Genomic DNA, 16,827 nt, shown 5'->3' with positions numbered 1-16,827 from the left:
TATTGGGCCCTAGCTCTGCATTTAGGGAATTTACTAAAACCTTACTGTGCCAAATCAGTTTTGTCTTATTTAGCATTAAATGCTGTGCCCTTTTTTCAAAGAGTTTAGTTAAGTTGCTAGGAAGAGAAATTAACTTAGCTCATCAGGCAATGAATGGTCAGAAAGGGAAAACCTCTGTATAGAACCTATAGTGTAGATCAACCTTCCCCAACCTGGTGCCCTCCAGAGGTTTTGCATTATGACTCCCATCAGCCAACACAGCCATGCTGGAATATGCATCTAGTTGGCCACTGTGAGAACAGGATGCTGGATCAGATGGTCCCCCATTGGCTGGGGCTGAGGGAGCTGCATTGCAAAACATCAGGAGGACACCAGGTTCGGGAAGCTTGAGAACAGATACTCTGATTTCTGTTTTTCAGGATAGTTAAACATCTTCAGTTCCAAAATGACACCAGGATTTGGGCTCTTGTTGGGTCTGTGTGTGTGGAATTTTTCAACACAGTCATAATGGAATTCTAAACTTGTTATTTTAAGTGTGGCATCAAAGACAAAAGCTGTGTGAAAATCATGACAGCCACTTTTAACAGAATTACACAAGTGTGCCAACATCATTAGCCCTGCTGATGCAGAGAATATCTGCAACAGGATAATTATCTGTTTCCACCTGCATTTTATTAACCTTCAGTATTAATGCTTTCTTATGCAGAAATGCTAAAATAGATCTCCTAAACGACTCTTGCAAATATTAGTTTTGCATTAGCATTCTGTGAAGAAGCAGTTGCAGTGACAACAACATATAAAACCAGAACGTTAGCTACACAATCCTGTGCATCCTTTCTTGGGATCTCTTTCTCAGGAAGCAGGCACAGAGTCAGGCAGTAATAATTTTTTGGAAAAACCCTACAGAAGCTGGATATTAGCAGGTAGTTGGACTGAATTTGGTCTCTGGGTCTCTGGCAATCAGTGTCGCCACTTTTCTTACTTGCCTCCTCCTGTGCCCTTAATAGTAGTCTGACAGACAGAAATTCAACAGGTACAGCAACACCCATTATTTTACGTCCAAGCTAGGAAAAACTGACTGTGCTTTTACATTTTTCACTGGACAGCAACACTGAGACTCCCGGGGGGAGAGTGTCCAGCATCCCTCCGGAAGCCTGTCAGCCCTCCCACCCTCGGGGTGTTGTGTTGTGTGTGTTGTGCGTGCTGCCTGTATACCTGGGCACTGCTAGCACTGCCTCTTCTGCTGCTGGCTTGGCTTTCATCTGTCAGACCTGTGCTGTAGCAGATGGCATCAAAGCCCAAAATCCCTCCCACGCAGTCTCCGATGAGGCACACCTGCAGGAGGAAGAAGATGACCAGGCACAGAATGCCTCGATGGCCAGCAGCTGCCTGAGGGGTCTCATCCGGCACCTCCATCCAGCAGGCAGTTAGCAGGGGCTGGAGTGGGCCTGTCCAAGGTGCACCTTTCCTCCCACCGAAAGCTCTGGCTCTTTAGAGAAGGGAAATCTCTCCAGAGCCATCACACAAGGAAGCTTCAAGCTGCCCTTGGCGTCAACTATTAACGTCTGTCAAAAGCACACGCACTCTCGCTCTCAGTGGCTCTGGGTATAAGCGTGTATGGGCATTGGTGTAAAATTGGGGTCAACCAAACACACGCGTTAAACCAGATTTTCATGATTCTTCAGTAACCACCCAGAGCCCCCTCCCCCAATTGCACTGGGACTGCAGCAGTGCTGAGGAGGGGGTTGAACCCTACTGTTAATCATGACCCCCACCACCACCACGCACACTCCCCAAACTGCCACTTGCCTTTCATGGAAAAGATACAGGTAAACCTCACCAACGAGATGCCAATTCATGTCAAACCATAACATGCTCCCGCCCTTTCTAGCACCCAAACACTTTTCCTCCCCTTGTTAGAAGGAACCCGAATTAAACTCTTGCTCTCTGGCACAGCAAATAAGACACCTCATGGCATCAAAAGGAAAAATTAGAGAAAATCTTAGCACTGGTCCTGTGCCAATTCTGTGGTGAGCAGGAATGCTGGGTTGACAATTTTCCAAAACAAAACCCTCGCTTTATTTTCTGGTTGGAAATTTTCCATTTCCTAAGTTCATTAGAAAAAATGAATGGATGCCAACTGGATGCAAGTACAATATTAGACAAGCCTGGCACTGGAAATGTGTTACCTTTGTTTACTAAACACAAGTAAAATCCAACACGCTAAATTAGATCACGCAGAACATTTTCCAAAGCAAGCAGAACATTTTATGATGCAAGTCACCCTAATCCGAATAGGATTTTTTCCCTCCAGAACACCCACATTGCTGGTGCTGCTGAACACACCATTTCTCTGAATTTGTTCTTGGGATTCTGCCTGGGCTCCTTTTGGGAGGAATGGAGGGGGAGTTAGAAATTTAATAAATTAATAACAACAAACAATTCTGGGTCTAGAATTCTTAGTAGCAGCAGCCCCATATCCTTATGGGGCTTTCAGGGAGGGTGAGCGGGGTGGATGTGTGTCTCCTGTGTGCTGTTTTGGCAAACGCCCTCCTCTCTAAGCAGGCAACTTGTGGAATAAATGCTACCCCTGTTTTCTCCACCTCCCCCCCCGCAGTCTGCTTTGTGGAAGGTGTTTTAAGGACGTCTGCTTTGCGTGCAAGAAGTTCCAGGTGCAACCTCCGGCAGTCTCCAGGTGGGGCGGGGAATTTTCCGTCTGAAACCCCAGCAAGCATCTGCCAGCCAGACCTCGTTCACACCAAACATGTGTTCCACTTTCAGTCCACTTTAAGCAGTCCTTGCTTCCCCCGAAGAATCCTGGGAAGTGTCGTTTGTGAAGGATGCTGAGAGTTGTTAGGAGACCCCTGCAGAGTTGCAGTTCCCAAAGTTCCCTGGGAAGAGGCAGGACTGTGTTAAAACCAGCCTGGGAATTGCAGCTCTGTGGGGGGCCTCCTAGTGACTCTCAGCACCCTTCACAAATGACCCTTCCCAGGAATCTTTGGCGGAAGTTATGGCTGTTTAAACTGGAATAAACGTCTGGTGCGGATGTGGCCTCAGCATAGTGGGCAATGCTGCAGGCTGGATGGAGCAATGGTCTGACTCAGGAATAAGGCGGATTCCTGTGTAGTTCTCAGTTGTCTTGATTCTGATTAAAGAAATAAAGGAAGAAAACACTTGAGTTCAAAGGAAAAAAAAGGAGTGAACGGCAGTTAGAGAGATGATGCTCTGAGCAAGAAGTAAAAGGCCAGTGTCTGTGGATCAGCCGGTCTACTTAAACCCCGGCTATCACGTTCTCCACTGAAGAGAGGCGCAATCGTACCTGCCCGTTAAAGCCAGTCCCATCAGGAGATCTGATAAACTCATTGTAAACCTGGTTGGCTCTGCTGATCACCATGGCAACTGCATCCTGGTACTGCGGGGAAGAGATGGCCAGCAGTGGCAAGGCGGCCAGAGGGATGTGATCTTCACTGCTGCTTAGGGAGGTCTCATCGTAGCTGTAGGGATTCAGGCTATGGGAGGAGAAAGCGACGGCATGGCAAATTAACCAGGGCTAACAACAAGTGCACACTACAAGTGTCATTTACACCAGGGGTAAGGCAGAGAGAAGAAAAGATGGTTACTAAAAATAATAACCAGGATTCTCATCTGCATTGCTAAGTACACTTCGCTAAGCCACAGCACCTGCCAAAGGAGGAGGATTTTTTTAAAAATAGTTTTGTTTAAAACGAACATCTTTATAGGAAGGCACTGTCTAATACAGATAGGTGCTGAAGGTTCAGTGCTGGAAAAGGCATATGATGCAGGCATGTCCAGTGATATTTTCTTCCTGGCCTGAAGTCAATATCCACATCAATTTTGTACTGGTGAAATCCTTGGTGTTCGCATATGTCCATGTTCTTTCAGTTATATTCCTGTAATGTGGCTCTTAACGGCAAGGCAACAAAAGGGGATTTTGCAAGAGATTTATACTTCATAAGGTCCCCAAGAGATTTATACTTCAAATTTGGAAGGATAAACACCCACCATCTATTATGCAATGGTCTGAAGAGCTTAACACCCTTGCTACATTCAAACACACTTTTTATAAATGTCAACTTCGTTTGGATAGGAATTCAGACATTTGGATGGCAAGTTATCTCAAGCTACAAGATGTTTTTAGAGATGTTTTGTTTTAACATGTTTTTAAAGTCTGTTTTTATGATGTTTTAGAGTGTGTTTTTGTTTGCTGCCCTGGGCTTCTACTGGGAGCAAGAGCAGGATATATATTTAATTAATAAATAAATGAATAAATAGATGAGTAAACTAAGATGGATGTATAGTTAATGTGAGCATATGTTTTTTTCTGGGGTGGTCTCTTTTTTTCTTTAATAAATTTGCAATTAAAAACAAACTGCAGAATTGATTTTCATTGCAAGAGTCAAGGAAAAGGACACACACAAAATTAGCCACTCTAAGATCTAATTCTGGATCTACCTGATGTTGGAAGGTTCATTGGCATAATTGTTGACATCCTGACACAACAATGCCTCCAAGTTGAGCCGATCTTTAAATGCTAAAGAAGAGACTGAGGAAAGTTGCCAAAGGCTAAGAATAGATCCTGACCTTGGAAAAATGAGCAGACTGAAGAGTATTGTGCAGGCATAACAAGGTACAAGAAAACGTAAATTCATGCACAGTGTTAGGAGTATTGTTTGCTGAAGTATTTGTATATTTCATCTGGCAGTGTATAAAGGTTTTCTTTATTTATTCATTCACTTAACACACTCTTGTTTTTTCCTGATACTTCTATTATGCTGTTTATATTCCTGCTGTATATAAACTATTACATCCTTAAAAAGAGAGCAGGACTAAAGCTTTCAGCTTACATTAAGTTAGTATCACTGTTAATAAATATTATTGCTTTCTTTATTTATGGACTGCCCTTAGTTAAAGCCACAGGGCAGTTTAAAATACATGAAACATTAAAAGCACAGAATAGGTTGTGTGCAACTAAGCCCTATGCAAAGCAGACCCAGTAAATTAATGGCTGAAGTCCATTCATTTCAACAAGTCTACTCTGCGTAGGACTTGGTTGGATACAACCCAATCTCAATATATCGGTAAAACACAACCATATTACAACTGAGACAGAATTCAGCTCAAAAACCACAAAGAAATCGACGAATAAAAACACTCTGAGGCACCATCCACCATATTAGGATGCTCCAAAGCTCTTGGTGAATAAACTGGTGATGAAACCTTAGCACGAGGGTGCCAGCCACACCTCAAGGGGCAGGGAGTTCCAAAGGTGGGGTGTCATAACAGTGAAGGCCCTGCCCTGGGCCACTGCTGGACATGCAACACCCAAAGGCAGGGACATGGGCAGGTCCTTCCCTGAAGACCTCCAGGCCTGCAGGAGAGAGAGGTCACTTCCAGACTGTCACTGTTTTCAGGTGGGATTCAACTGCATCCTGGCAAAGTCAGGCCGCACAACTAAAGCTGAGTTTGAGCTCTTGCAAAATGAAGCTGCTTCCCCAAAAGATCAGGCTTTTTGCAATAAGGAAAGTGACATGAAGCACAAGCATCTCAGCACAAATCAGGCTGAATGCTCATTAAGTGACTGCAGCTTAAAGCATTTCAGTATTTGGAGGATGGGATGCAAATGCACCCTCCACTCCACCCCACACGAGCTTTGGCACCACCTGTGAATTACGGGTTAAATGGAAATTGTTTGCCTGAAGACCTCCAGTGCACAAGAACATAATCAGATGAGCCCCTTGGATCAGGCCAGTGGCCCATCTTCTCCGGCATCCTCTGCCTTGCCACTAAACAACGCCTCTGGGAAGCCCGTGAGCAGGACCCGAGTGCCACAGCACTCTCCCCTCCCCCAGTGGGAGGGACAATGCGCCTTTTTAAGGCTTCAGATGACTCTGGCATCTTTGCAGAGGTCACAGCTTTCCAAAGGCAGCCAGCCCAGCGGCGCTATCCAGACTCCTGCTGTTTGCTGTGCCTTGCCACTACAAGAAGTGCCAGAAGGGGCTGGGATCGAGAAAATGGCACGGGAGGAAAAGGTGCAAGAGCGCTTCCTTCCGCACTGCGGCTCATCAAGCTTAGAGCACGTGGACACAGCTTGCGTTAAAGGCGGGAGAGGAAACATCTGTGGGGGGACAGAGGTTGTTGGACTACAACTCCCATCACCCCTGACTCTGGCTGGGGGCTGTTGGGATCTGGAGGCCACCCCCTCAGCCAACACTCACTCAGCCAGCCAGATGTGACCCACAAGCTGTGGCGCCCTTCAGAGGCTCTCATGGAATCATGGACCCCTTCAGGCAAACTCGTTCAGCTCTGACCACAAAGCAGCTTACAGCAGGGACAGGGCAGGGGAACCTCCATCCACCCAAATCCACCCTTGGAAGGACAGACATGCCCAACCCCCCAATGTAGGGGTCCACCACCTGGGGCAAAGTGGGGGACCTGGGAGGGAGGGAGGGCTTTGAGACCCGTGGACACCCTCCCTGCCTGGCGCCCTCGTGAGGGCACCCTTGGCCAGGCCAGGCCTTGCATGACACATTTTTACATTGCTTTTTAAAAATGTGTTTTTAAATTTGTATATTTGTTTTTAATGTTTTTAATTGTTGTAAACTGCCCAGAGAGCTTTGGCTATGGGGTGGTATAAAAATGCATTAGGTAGGTAGGTAGGTAGATAAAGGGGGAGAAGGCCGCCCCCTCCCAGGGCAACACTTCTGAGCAGAATCACCAACACAGCTGAGGGGGAGGACCACGCAGCCCCCCTCCCCATTTCAGAATGAAAAAAGCACACACTGCTGCCCCAGGGCGGATGCCGAAAATGACTCCTTCCTCTATGACTATGACCACCCCCTTCTCCTTCACAGAGGGACACAGAGGGATTGGGGGGGGGACACAACTGGGCAGCTTTAAGGGTGTGTGCAAAAGAAGCAGTCCTCTCGATGGGACCCCCCCACCTCCATCCCTTGCACTTTGCAGAATCAAGACCACCCAGAGTCGACGGCGAAGCAAGGAGAGAGAGAGACCCTTCAGACATGCACTCTACACAAAGCAGATTGTGGATGGTGAGCTACCATCAGCTCTCTACACATATGGCTGCATTAGATGTGTGTCCCACACACAGAGGACGGCACCAGGTGGAAGTGGCTCCCCCTCCCCCATAGGGCATGGCTGCACAGAGGAGGGGGCCAGACCTCTTGCATTCATGCATAGGGACAGGGGGGTATATGGTTTGGGGAGCAGAGAGAGACTGTGTGTTATGCAACTCACACACACACACACACACCAAGCACCAGGGAGGTCCCACTGCACAGACTTCTGCAGGGCCAGTTCCTGCAGGGCCAGAAAGCATGGCAGGATTTATGGTGCTTTGGTGATACCTGCTCATGAGGAGGTGAGTGCCAACTGCCAGGTCTTGCCACTCTTTCAAGCAGCGCCAGTTCCTCAAAAAAGCAAACTGTAGAGAATCCTCCCTCCCCATGTGGAAAAACATCAGTACCATTTGCTGGCCACCCCCAGAGTTCCTGCCCAGCCCCTGCAAATGGAGCAAAAGTCGCTAGCAGCCACCAGCCCTCATTTCAGGAATGATGCACAGCTATCAGTGCCCATTAAAAGGAAACATCTTCACGCATCAATCATGCAGATCTCTAAAGCGCAGTCAGATTCTTCTCAGCTCAAGGAGACATTGGACTTTTCCTCTGAAAGGGCAGTGCTCCTTTCGCAGAAGTAAGGGGGCACCTTTCACCACAAAACCAGGAACCTTCCTGGCCTCCTTGCAAAGCGATTGGCAAAGAGGGATCATGCTCTGTATTGGCAGCTCACAACACCACTAGAGGTCACCATCTCTTCGCTTGTTTCAACCCACAACTGAATTTTCCCTGGCAAAGCTTCTCCATCAACTAGCCAGTTGCTACAAGGGGGCAGCATGGCACAGCCTTGACATGTTGGCCTCCTCCAGCCCCCTCTGCAGAAAGCCAGGCTGGGCACTCCGTTAGAGACTCCTGGCCGTAAAGCCTGGAGAGCTGCCAGTCAGTGTAGTGGGCAAAACTTGGCTAGACGGACCGGGGTCTGATTCTGTCTAAGGCAGCTCCCGAGGGTCCCATGTTCATATCTTCCAAGACTATCTGGATTTGAGAGGACATGACTTGCCCCATAGCCTTGTTCAGAAATTAGGTACAGGCTGGCAGTGATCAGCTCTAAAACTGATTTCACCCCCCCCCAAAAGGGGACTAATCACTGCCTCCTTCAGGGCAACAGGTCCCACTTGGGCCTCCAAGCCCAAACTCTAGGATGAGCAAGGTTCTCGAGTGCAGATGGCAAGCCTTGCTCTGCCAAGGAGCTTGTCCAGGCTGCGCAAGCTGAAAAAGTATCCATAACAACGGGGCTCATAGCAACAGTGTCCAAGCTGCATCCACCTTCAACTCAGTTAAAAAACGGGGAGTCAAAGTCGGCGTGGATGTGAGCAACTGTGTCTGCAAAGTGCCCTTCGGAAATGGCTCACAGTGACCCTTCAAGGATTCTCCTGTCTGGAGCCCCAACACCTCCTTCAGCAGGCCTGAACATGGGCCCTCACTGACCCTCAGATGTAGGCACCGTGAGATGCCTGCCACCGGCACTCTCGTTGTCAGCCAACTCATTCCATCGGCATACCAAGCAGCCAGCTCAGTCCTGCGGCTGGATGGAAGCTGGCTTCCCCAAAGCACTTTTGCCTCCCTCCCAACTGACAGACCGGCCAGCCTCCTTCAGTAGTCCATTCTCATGGGAAGCTGCCTTATGTAGAGTCCATCTAGCTCAATACTGCCTGCACTGACTGGCAGAGGCTCTTTGGGATTTCAAGCAGAAGACTTTCCCAGTCCGACTTAGAGATGCAGCCAGAGATGGGACTGGGACCTTCTGCATCGAAGGCAAGCACTCTGCCACTCCCCTACGGCCCTTGCCTTTCGGTTTAAAACAGGGGTCGCCAGCCTCCAGGTTTGGGGCCTGGAGCAGGCCCTCCAAGCAAATTTTCCCACCACGTCCCCCAAGACCCCACTGACTGTGGCACTGGCATAAAAGTAAAAAAGTAAAGACAGTGCTTGGGTGGGCACAGCCCAGTGCCCCCACGGGGATGCAAACTGCCCCCTCTCCACCCATTCAGATCAACAACGCACTAACCCCCTCCGCAGACAACCTGCACAGTTCAGTCAAGGAGAGGGTCTGTAGGTGCTTGTACATGCGTGCGCATGCCAGTGTGCAGGGAAGGCACAAGCACTTCTGGCTTGTGGCCCCCAGGGCTCAGGCCATGTGTAAACGCGGGCCTCAGGCCAACCAAGACAGGTCACCCCTGCTTTAAGAAAACATTGTGCCCAGTCTTTGGAGAGAGCTGACAATGTTGTCTTTGATCAAACTGACCGAGGAAATATTGTCGATTAGATTACAAATCTCTGAGCAAAAAGGAATTTGAGAATAACAAGGTGACCCCCTAATTATTTACAAGGCAGTTTAAGTAAATTGACATCGGCAAAGGAGCAGCAGAAAATGCCAATTAGGGCAGGAGGTATGTTTTGACACATGAGCCAGTTCAGTAACAGCCAATTATGTGGATGACATGATGATCTGAGGGTACGGGAAGGAGCATTTGTATTCTGAATTTATTTCACAGTCTATGGAACAATTGCTGAAAATAATTCTTCAAAGGATTTTAACCATAGCTTGTGCAGCGCTATGCATTTAACTCGGTGACCTAACCCTCTTACGAGTTCCTGCCGTGAACATCTCATTCAAAATGGGACCACAACAGGAGCAAGAGGAGGATTGTACCAGTCACTCAGTGACAGGGGTGGAGGGTCAGCTTAGACAACCTGTCCTCTCCCCTCCTCATCTTCCTCTCAATGAGCTGCAAAGATCTAGACAGAGAGGCCAAAAAATTCCAAGCAGATGGATTTTGTCTCTACCTGAGCGGGGCAGAGGTCTTTCTGCATGGAGAGTTCAGCCTCACTGGAAGCCAGCAGAGGGAAGGCACTTAGATGCCGGTTCACACCCTTGTAATTTTTATAAGGGTGCAAGGGACAGATTGCTGCACCCCATTCTTAGAAGAATTTCCTGGTAGATCTGATGCAGTTTCTGGAAGGATGTTTAAATGGTAATAGTTCTATTGTTATTTTAAAAGCTGCTAAATTTTTCATTTTAAAAAAATTGTTATTGATACTAGAGATAAAATGATCAGAGATCACATGGGTATCTGGTTTTGTAATGCTTGCTTGATCATCTACGGTTGATGGATCAATAAACATTTTGTGTGTGTATGTTCAAACCACCTTCCCTTGATTCCAGAGGGGCTCCAATATCCCCACCTGAGCTTGATTTTCACTGGTGGCTGCTTCTGACATCACAGTAACAGAAATCAATGGGGGGGGGGAGAAAGAGAGAGAGAAACAGTCCTTTGCTCACTTCCTCTCCCCCTCCCTCCAGTACAGAGACTTGAGCATGCATCACTCGGCCGCATCATTCCCTACACCTCGGCTTTGCTCAAGGACTTCATTCCATCCGCAAATCAACTGGATTTGCATTTCTTGAACTAGGGTATGGATCACAATGCAGTTCTCCTTTGCTTTTGGACTTGTCAGCTTGATGTACCAAAATGCATATAAAAATGCACAGTTCAGGTTAAAATGCATAGAAAGATGCAAATTCTGTGTAGAGAAATGTAGAAAATTGATGCAATTTTTCTTGTGGTTTCAAAATGTGCAGATTTAATACGATAACAGGACAGCATGGACTCATCCACACATAGTAAACTGAGACAGGCTGGAAATAAACCGGTTCCTCTTCCTCCCTTCGCTGTCAATGCTGAGTTGGCAGCTCTACGTAGAGCAAACTGTTTTAGCTCTCCAGAGAGACCGCTAAATATCAGCCAAAAGCCAGCAGAGCAAAAGCCAAATATTTCATTCTCAACAGAAGCATTTTTTGTTTTACAGAGTCTCATTTTTCATTTGAAATGCTGGTTTGTGGTTCTGTGAATTTGCGCTCACAGAGATCCCTGCAGGCACCTCAAAAAGCCAGAGGTGCGACCAGATGCAGCAGCTTCCTAACTGAAACTAAAATATCACTCAGATTTACTTCTTATGAAAAGCGCCACCACTTAAGATTACTGCTGTTTGTTCTCTTTATTAATCCAGCACTTTTAACCCCAAAGTGCTTCACGACTGCAGCCTGGGAGGAAGGCTATAGTGGCAGCCCATTTCCCAGGTGGGAGGCTAAGGCTGAGAGAATAATTTGTGCCCGGGGCCAAGATCTCTTTCCTTTCAGACAAGCTCACAGAGGGTTCCCTCTCCTCACCAGAGTCTGGGCCACCGGACAGAGCAACAGGACAGTCAGAAAGCAGCGGGACTCACTTTGCCATGAGGGAGAAGGCCTCCGAGCAGACGGCCGGACAAGGGACAAGCCTGATGAGGGTGTGGCCAAGGGCAGCCGGGAAATGGGCCCGTGTCACCTTCTCAAAGACTGAGGCGAAGGTGTTGATGTCGCCCATCTTGCTGCTGGGCTCTGCGCCTCCTGTGTCCAGGATATTACCCCCGTGGAGGACAAGAATCAGGACGTGGGTCTTGCAGTTCCGCTGCTGACCCCCTTCCTGGGGAGAGAAAGACCAGAAGTAACCAAGCTGCACATCCAGCAGAGCAAATGGATTTGGGGAGAAAGGCGTGGGCAAACCTCGCTTCACCACCCTTTTCTGAGCCACGTTCCGGAGTCAAAAGACTGGAGCCTCGTGAGAAGGACCCAAAGCACCATGGTGTGTGTGTGTGTGTGTGCGCGCATGCGTGTTGGGGGGGGACTTTTGTGGGGAACAGCCCCTGAACATCATAGAGAAGTCTTGCATGAAGAGAGCAGAGGATGAAGGGAAGCCGGTGCCAGGAGTAGGCCTTGCAGGCACCTGACCAGACTCACCGTCAACCTCTGGACCCTCCCACTCCTCCTCCTCCTCACTAGAGGTCTGTTCCAGCAGCCTCCACCACTTGGCATGTGCTCCCCCTGTGGATAGTTGTACAGACAGGCCCTGGGAGTGGGGGGGGGGAACAGGCAGCAGGAACAGAAGTGAGGTAGAGGAAGAGGCCCACTGAGGGCATCATGCGCAAGGAGCCTTCCAACACCCACAGCTGGCACTGAGGGACAACGCAGGGTGCCATGACTCCCAGTCCCTGCAGCATAGCTGTTTTATGGCACTGCCTGCTCGGGCACCACAATGAGCTGCAGGAGAAACCCAAGAGAAATATCTTTCTCTCCCATCTGCACCCCATGATGGACTACAACTTCCACGGCTTTCCAGCACAAAGTCCCTGCACTGCCTGTTTATTTCCTGAAATGTGGTGAGGGAGTGGCGGGGCAGGGTCTCACCCCACTGTCCTCATGGATCTCGATGCTGCCTTGCGCAGGATAGCGGTGCTTCCTCAAAGAGGCTCTGTAGAGTTCCCCTAAAGAAAAAAGAGAGGAGCCGTGAGCAGACTTAAAACTGTTTTGCTCCTGGTTCTCCTGGACAGCGGCAAAATGGGCTGCTACATTTTTTCTTCTGCCAGCCTTAGATCCACAAGAATCAGCTCTGTCATTCCACCATCATCCGTGCCAGCCAACTGGCAGGACAGAGATTCAGGAGTCTCAAAGGCAGCCAGTTTAACTCACAGCAACACCAGCTTCCCACTATGAAGGTTTCATTTATTCAAAAATTGTGTACTCTACCCCCTTCAGTATTTCTCCTGAAATATAAATACAAACCAAGAGTGAATGACTAACCCCACAATGTTGCCCACCCCAAAGCAAAGGTTTCTGGCCTCTCAAGACCTCACTAATCTTGGCAGCAGCTGCAAAAACACATGCTTGTTTTTAAGTAGACTCGGCACTGAGGTGGACAGAGCCCAGCAGCCTTTGGGGATGCAAATGACCCCCTCCCAGACTGGGCCGTTGAGGAGTGGAGAGGGAGCAAGTAACCCTTCCCCTGACCCTCACCTGCACTCATCTGCTGAGGGGAGGGCTGTGTGCTGTGTGGAGTACACAAACCCACCTCTGGCATGCAACCCTGCAAGGATGGCCAAGGCTGAAGGTAGCCCTTGGGCCAAAAGGTCAGCCACTCACCTGCTTCATAAGCACATTTTAGAATTATGGTTAAAAAAAACCTCCCTGAAAGCAGAAGCCTAACACAAGAACATTTCTCCTTGATGTCTTAATTTGCTTGGTTTATACTTCCAGGGAGCATTTTATTTATTTATTTATTATTTTATTTATATCCCGCCCTTCCTCCCAGCAGGAGGCATTCAAACATTTGCATGGGGAGGCATTCAAACATGCCACTCCGTGCCCACACCTGCAGCTTAAAACGGCCCAGGCCACTTTGACTGCTTCCGCATCTGACCACCTCCTCCTGTTGAATGCTCACAGCAGGCTCCGAAATCGCAATAAAATGTCTTCAAGCATATGTGCTTGAAACGTCTCAACTCCTGCAGCAGCCAAAGTCTGCATTCAACTCAGCTTTCATTAAATAAAATTCTAGCTTTTTGACAGTGGAAGGAAAGTGGGCGAGTGCACCCCAACACCAGCAGAGATCGCTAGAAAATAATCCCAGCTTTGGAAAGGGCTCTCCAGGCACACGGCTGGGCGGGCCTGTGGACCAGCTGTTGTTGACCCAGAAGTTTAGACAAAGCCCCAGATTCAATCCAATGATTCATTTTTAGGAGGTGAGGGAAAGGAAAAATAGCTGTTATGTCTGATGTCGGCAAGGTGCGAGACAGAGAGAGAGAGATTTGGCCTTGTGGGCAACAGAAATCCCCCCAGGGTACAACTGGAGCTGGAAAGGCCGCAAGAGGAGGCAAGGGGGCAGAAAAGGGCCAAGGAAGGCCCTCGCTCACCCAACTGGGGGCCAGATCATGCATGATGTTCCTTGAGTGTCTTAAGGAGACATTCAGAATGAAAAGTGTGAAGACGACATGATAAGGAAATATTTGAGAGCCAGAAACGGGCACTCGCTTCACACCAGCTTTTTCCACAAGACCCTCCGTTCCATCTTCTCTCTCTGCCTGTGTTAGTTGTCAAGGAAACAGCTGCAGGATTTGGCACAATGCCAAGTGTCACATTTTTCTCTGGGGTGGCAACTAGAAGCTCTGCACCAGGTTGCCGCCTTTTGTGTGTTCCAATGCAAAGGCAGGCACCAGTTTGCATTGCAGAGCAGCAGGACCAGATTTTTCTGTCTCCCCTTCGGTCCAATCTGCAATTTGAAGCTCTTTAAACCAATTAGCCAGTCACTTTAATATTCAATTGTTTTTAATGTTTTATAGCTGTACGCTGCCCTGATATTTTATGGTATGGTGGTACAGAAATATTTATGGTATGGTATAGAAATATTTTTATAAATATAATAAAAAGACCAAATCTTCTGTGAACATTATTCAGTGTCACACTCTTCAGAAACTAAGGTGTGATAAGGTGTACCTCAAGAGAAATGTATTTTTTTCATTTATGAACCACTTCCCATAAAACATGCCAAAGTTAAAATGAAAAAGTCAGCCTCCTAGAACAAACATATATTCACATACCAGTCCAGATGATCCTCCAAAGCCATGACTGGAGGGTCGGGAAGCAGCAGCACTGAGCCTGGGGCCTACATGCTCTCCTCCCCATTATGCCGCTCAGAGGTTTTCTATACGAGTCAGTGGTATATATATCTACTATAATATATTAGCCTAAGGATGTCATCATGCAGCAATTTGCTTGGCTGCTGACAGATGGCGCTGTGAACTACAGTGTGACCACAGACTTCTGGCAGCTGCAGGGCCAGCAGAGGAAGGAGATGGAGATGGCGGCAGGTGGGCATAAAAGGGAAGGTGGCTTTGGCAACCTGACATGGGGGGGTTGGTGGGGGATAGGTGAGATTAGCAAGTGAACTGAATAGGGGTGCAGCCCTCCAACACTTTTATAAATAAATCAAAATAAATGTACATGGGGAGGAAATTAAAAGCTTGCAGTTCTGATTAGCAGAAAACCATAGTCTACTGTTGCATCTTAAATATGGAAACTGTACTTTGCTCCAGTCATCTATCTGTCCACAAACCACAATAGATCCTGGAAGAGAATTGTGGACATCAAAAGGAAATGCTACAGGTAAACCTGCTCAGGAATGAAATAGTGGAAAAGAAACATGCTCTAGGAAGGAGAAAAATTCCACAGGAAGCTCAGGGGAAGAGCTGAACGACCTTCTGGGATGATGGGGGAAATGAGCCTCAAGGGTCTGGATGTTAATGAGGATATAGACAGGAAGTGAAACTGATCCAACAGTTAGCACCGGCCATGACCCCAGTCCAAAAGCCCACTCCCCAGGCCTTCTCAGGTAGAGCTGCAGGCAATGGAACCCACGTCTCCTTCCTTGAACCCTGGGGATATATCTCTGCCATGAGGTGCCAATGAATGGTCCACAAATACTAAGCAAGATCAGGAGAGCCCTTCGGAGATGAGCCCACAAAGCCTACAAGCAGTCAATGGCTGCCCAGGAAGGCACCAGCCCTTTAATGGCCAGGTGGTACAGGAGGCAGGGCTGAATGCCCAACCCAGACCACAAAAGATCTGCCCATTGCTCCAGGACTCGGCTGAGACAACTTGGATGTCCTGCCAAAGCAGCAGGATCGCTGACCATGGTCCTGAAACCCACACTTAGCTCCCTGTCCAAGGTACTGGTCCTGCCACGCCTCACCTTCCTGCTGCTGACCTCCCCCCTTGCTTGACCCATCGCCTACCCTCAGTGGTGGGCATCTCCAGGGTCAGGGCAGCACCTCTGCCAGGAAAAATATACCCTCAACCAAGAAATGCGGTGAGCAAGCCTCAGGGCCTTCGTTATACGAAACACAATCCTGAGTGCTCTTTTCAAGGTGTTTGGGGGACTGTAAGTGGCTTCTGTAATGCAAGTGAAGAGGAACCTGCATTGCCAGACCTCAAGGAGGAGGAGCCCTTGACTGGAGCTTCACTGAAAAGAGTGCCAGCCTGTGGCCTCGAGGCTGGAGGTTCCCCTGGAGAGAGTGTCCCAGTCACACAAGGGAACACAATGAAAGGAAATGGCTGAAGGGCCTGGAGCACTTGGCAAGGGGGTGGACAGAGGAGTGAGCAGGACTGTACAGGAAACAGAGACATTGCATTAGCTGCCAAAATGAAGCTGATTATGGAGGAAATTATGTGTTTTTCTATTTACTGGAGGAGCTTTAATGAGGTAAAATTATAAATGAAGCTTAGCGGGACTCAAAGAGGCTCCCAGGTGAGGTTTCGGCTTTTTACTAGTTTTCCTTGGCAATCTTTATTTATATCTGTCATTACTGAAATTTATGCTAATTGCATCATTATGCAAACTACGGCAACAAAAGAGGCAAAATCAAATCCCTTCCAGAAGGTGGGACATGGCAGGGGCAAGAGGCCGCCGCTGGAGCAGCGGGGGGGGGATGGCCTGGGGGGGGGGGACGGTGGGCGTTTTGCACAACACAGATCTTGGGGAGGGGGATGCTAATGCAAGTGTTCCAACAAGCCAGGCGTCACAAGGCAATGGAGATGAAGAAGATGGAGAGCATCTTGTCCAACATTTCACCTTCCAAGTGGGCACCATTGTGCCAGAGTGCCCCCCCCAAAAACACAGGGGAAGTGAGGCAGACCTGAAGGGCCCCAACGCCAGGAGGCACTGCAGGCCAAAGAGGAATGGACAAGAAGTATTGGTTGGGAACCTCAGGCCAGGGGTCCAAACCTGGCCCTCAGAACCCCCAGGGCACACCCTTCCCCAGCCCTGCTTTGCACCGATCCTTGAGTGTTTCTGCCTGGCTGGGATGC

The 16,827-nt window shown here is 48.5% G+C and overlaps 1 protein-coding gene across 2 annotated transcripts in view; it reads right to left on the bottom strand.

Annotated features, from left to right (window-relative positions):
• PITPNM3 (PITPNM family member 3) overlaps positions 1–16,827 on the bottom strand; it is a 75,451-nt gene that overhangs the window by 18,075 nt on the left and 40,549 nt on the right. For both annotated transcript variants that reach the window (XM_061604799.1, XM_061604798.1), the window contains 4 exons: positions 12,376–12,452; positions 11,379–11,614; positions 3,320–3,509; positions 1,216–1,335 (listed from right to left, as the gene is read on the bottom strand). In XM_061604799.1, the coding sequence (XP_061460783.1) occupies positions 1,216–1,335; positions 3,320–3,509; positions 11,379–11,614; positions 12,376–12,452 (623 nt within the window). The remainder of the gene's footprint in view (positions 1–1,215; positions 1,336–3,319; positions 3,510–11,378; positions 11,615–12,375; positions 12,453–16,827) is intronic.

This window comes from Rhineura floridana, chromosome 21 (genome assembly GCF_030035675.1).
Source record: "Rhineura floridana isolate rRhiFlo1 chromosome 21, rRhiFlo1.hap2, whole genome shotgun sequence".
Classification (NCBI taxonomy): domain Eukaryota; kingdom Metazoa; phylum Chordata; class Lepidosauria; order Squamata; family Rhineuridae; genus Rhineura; species Rhineura floridana.
The sequence above is the reverse complement of the archived record's forward strand: the minus strand, read 5'-3'. Positions and strand labels throughout refer to the sequence as shown.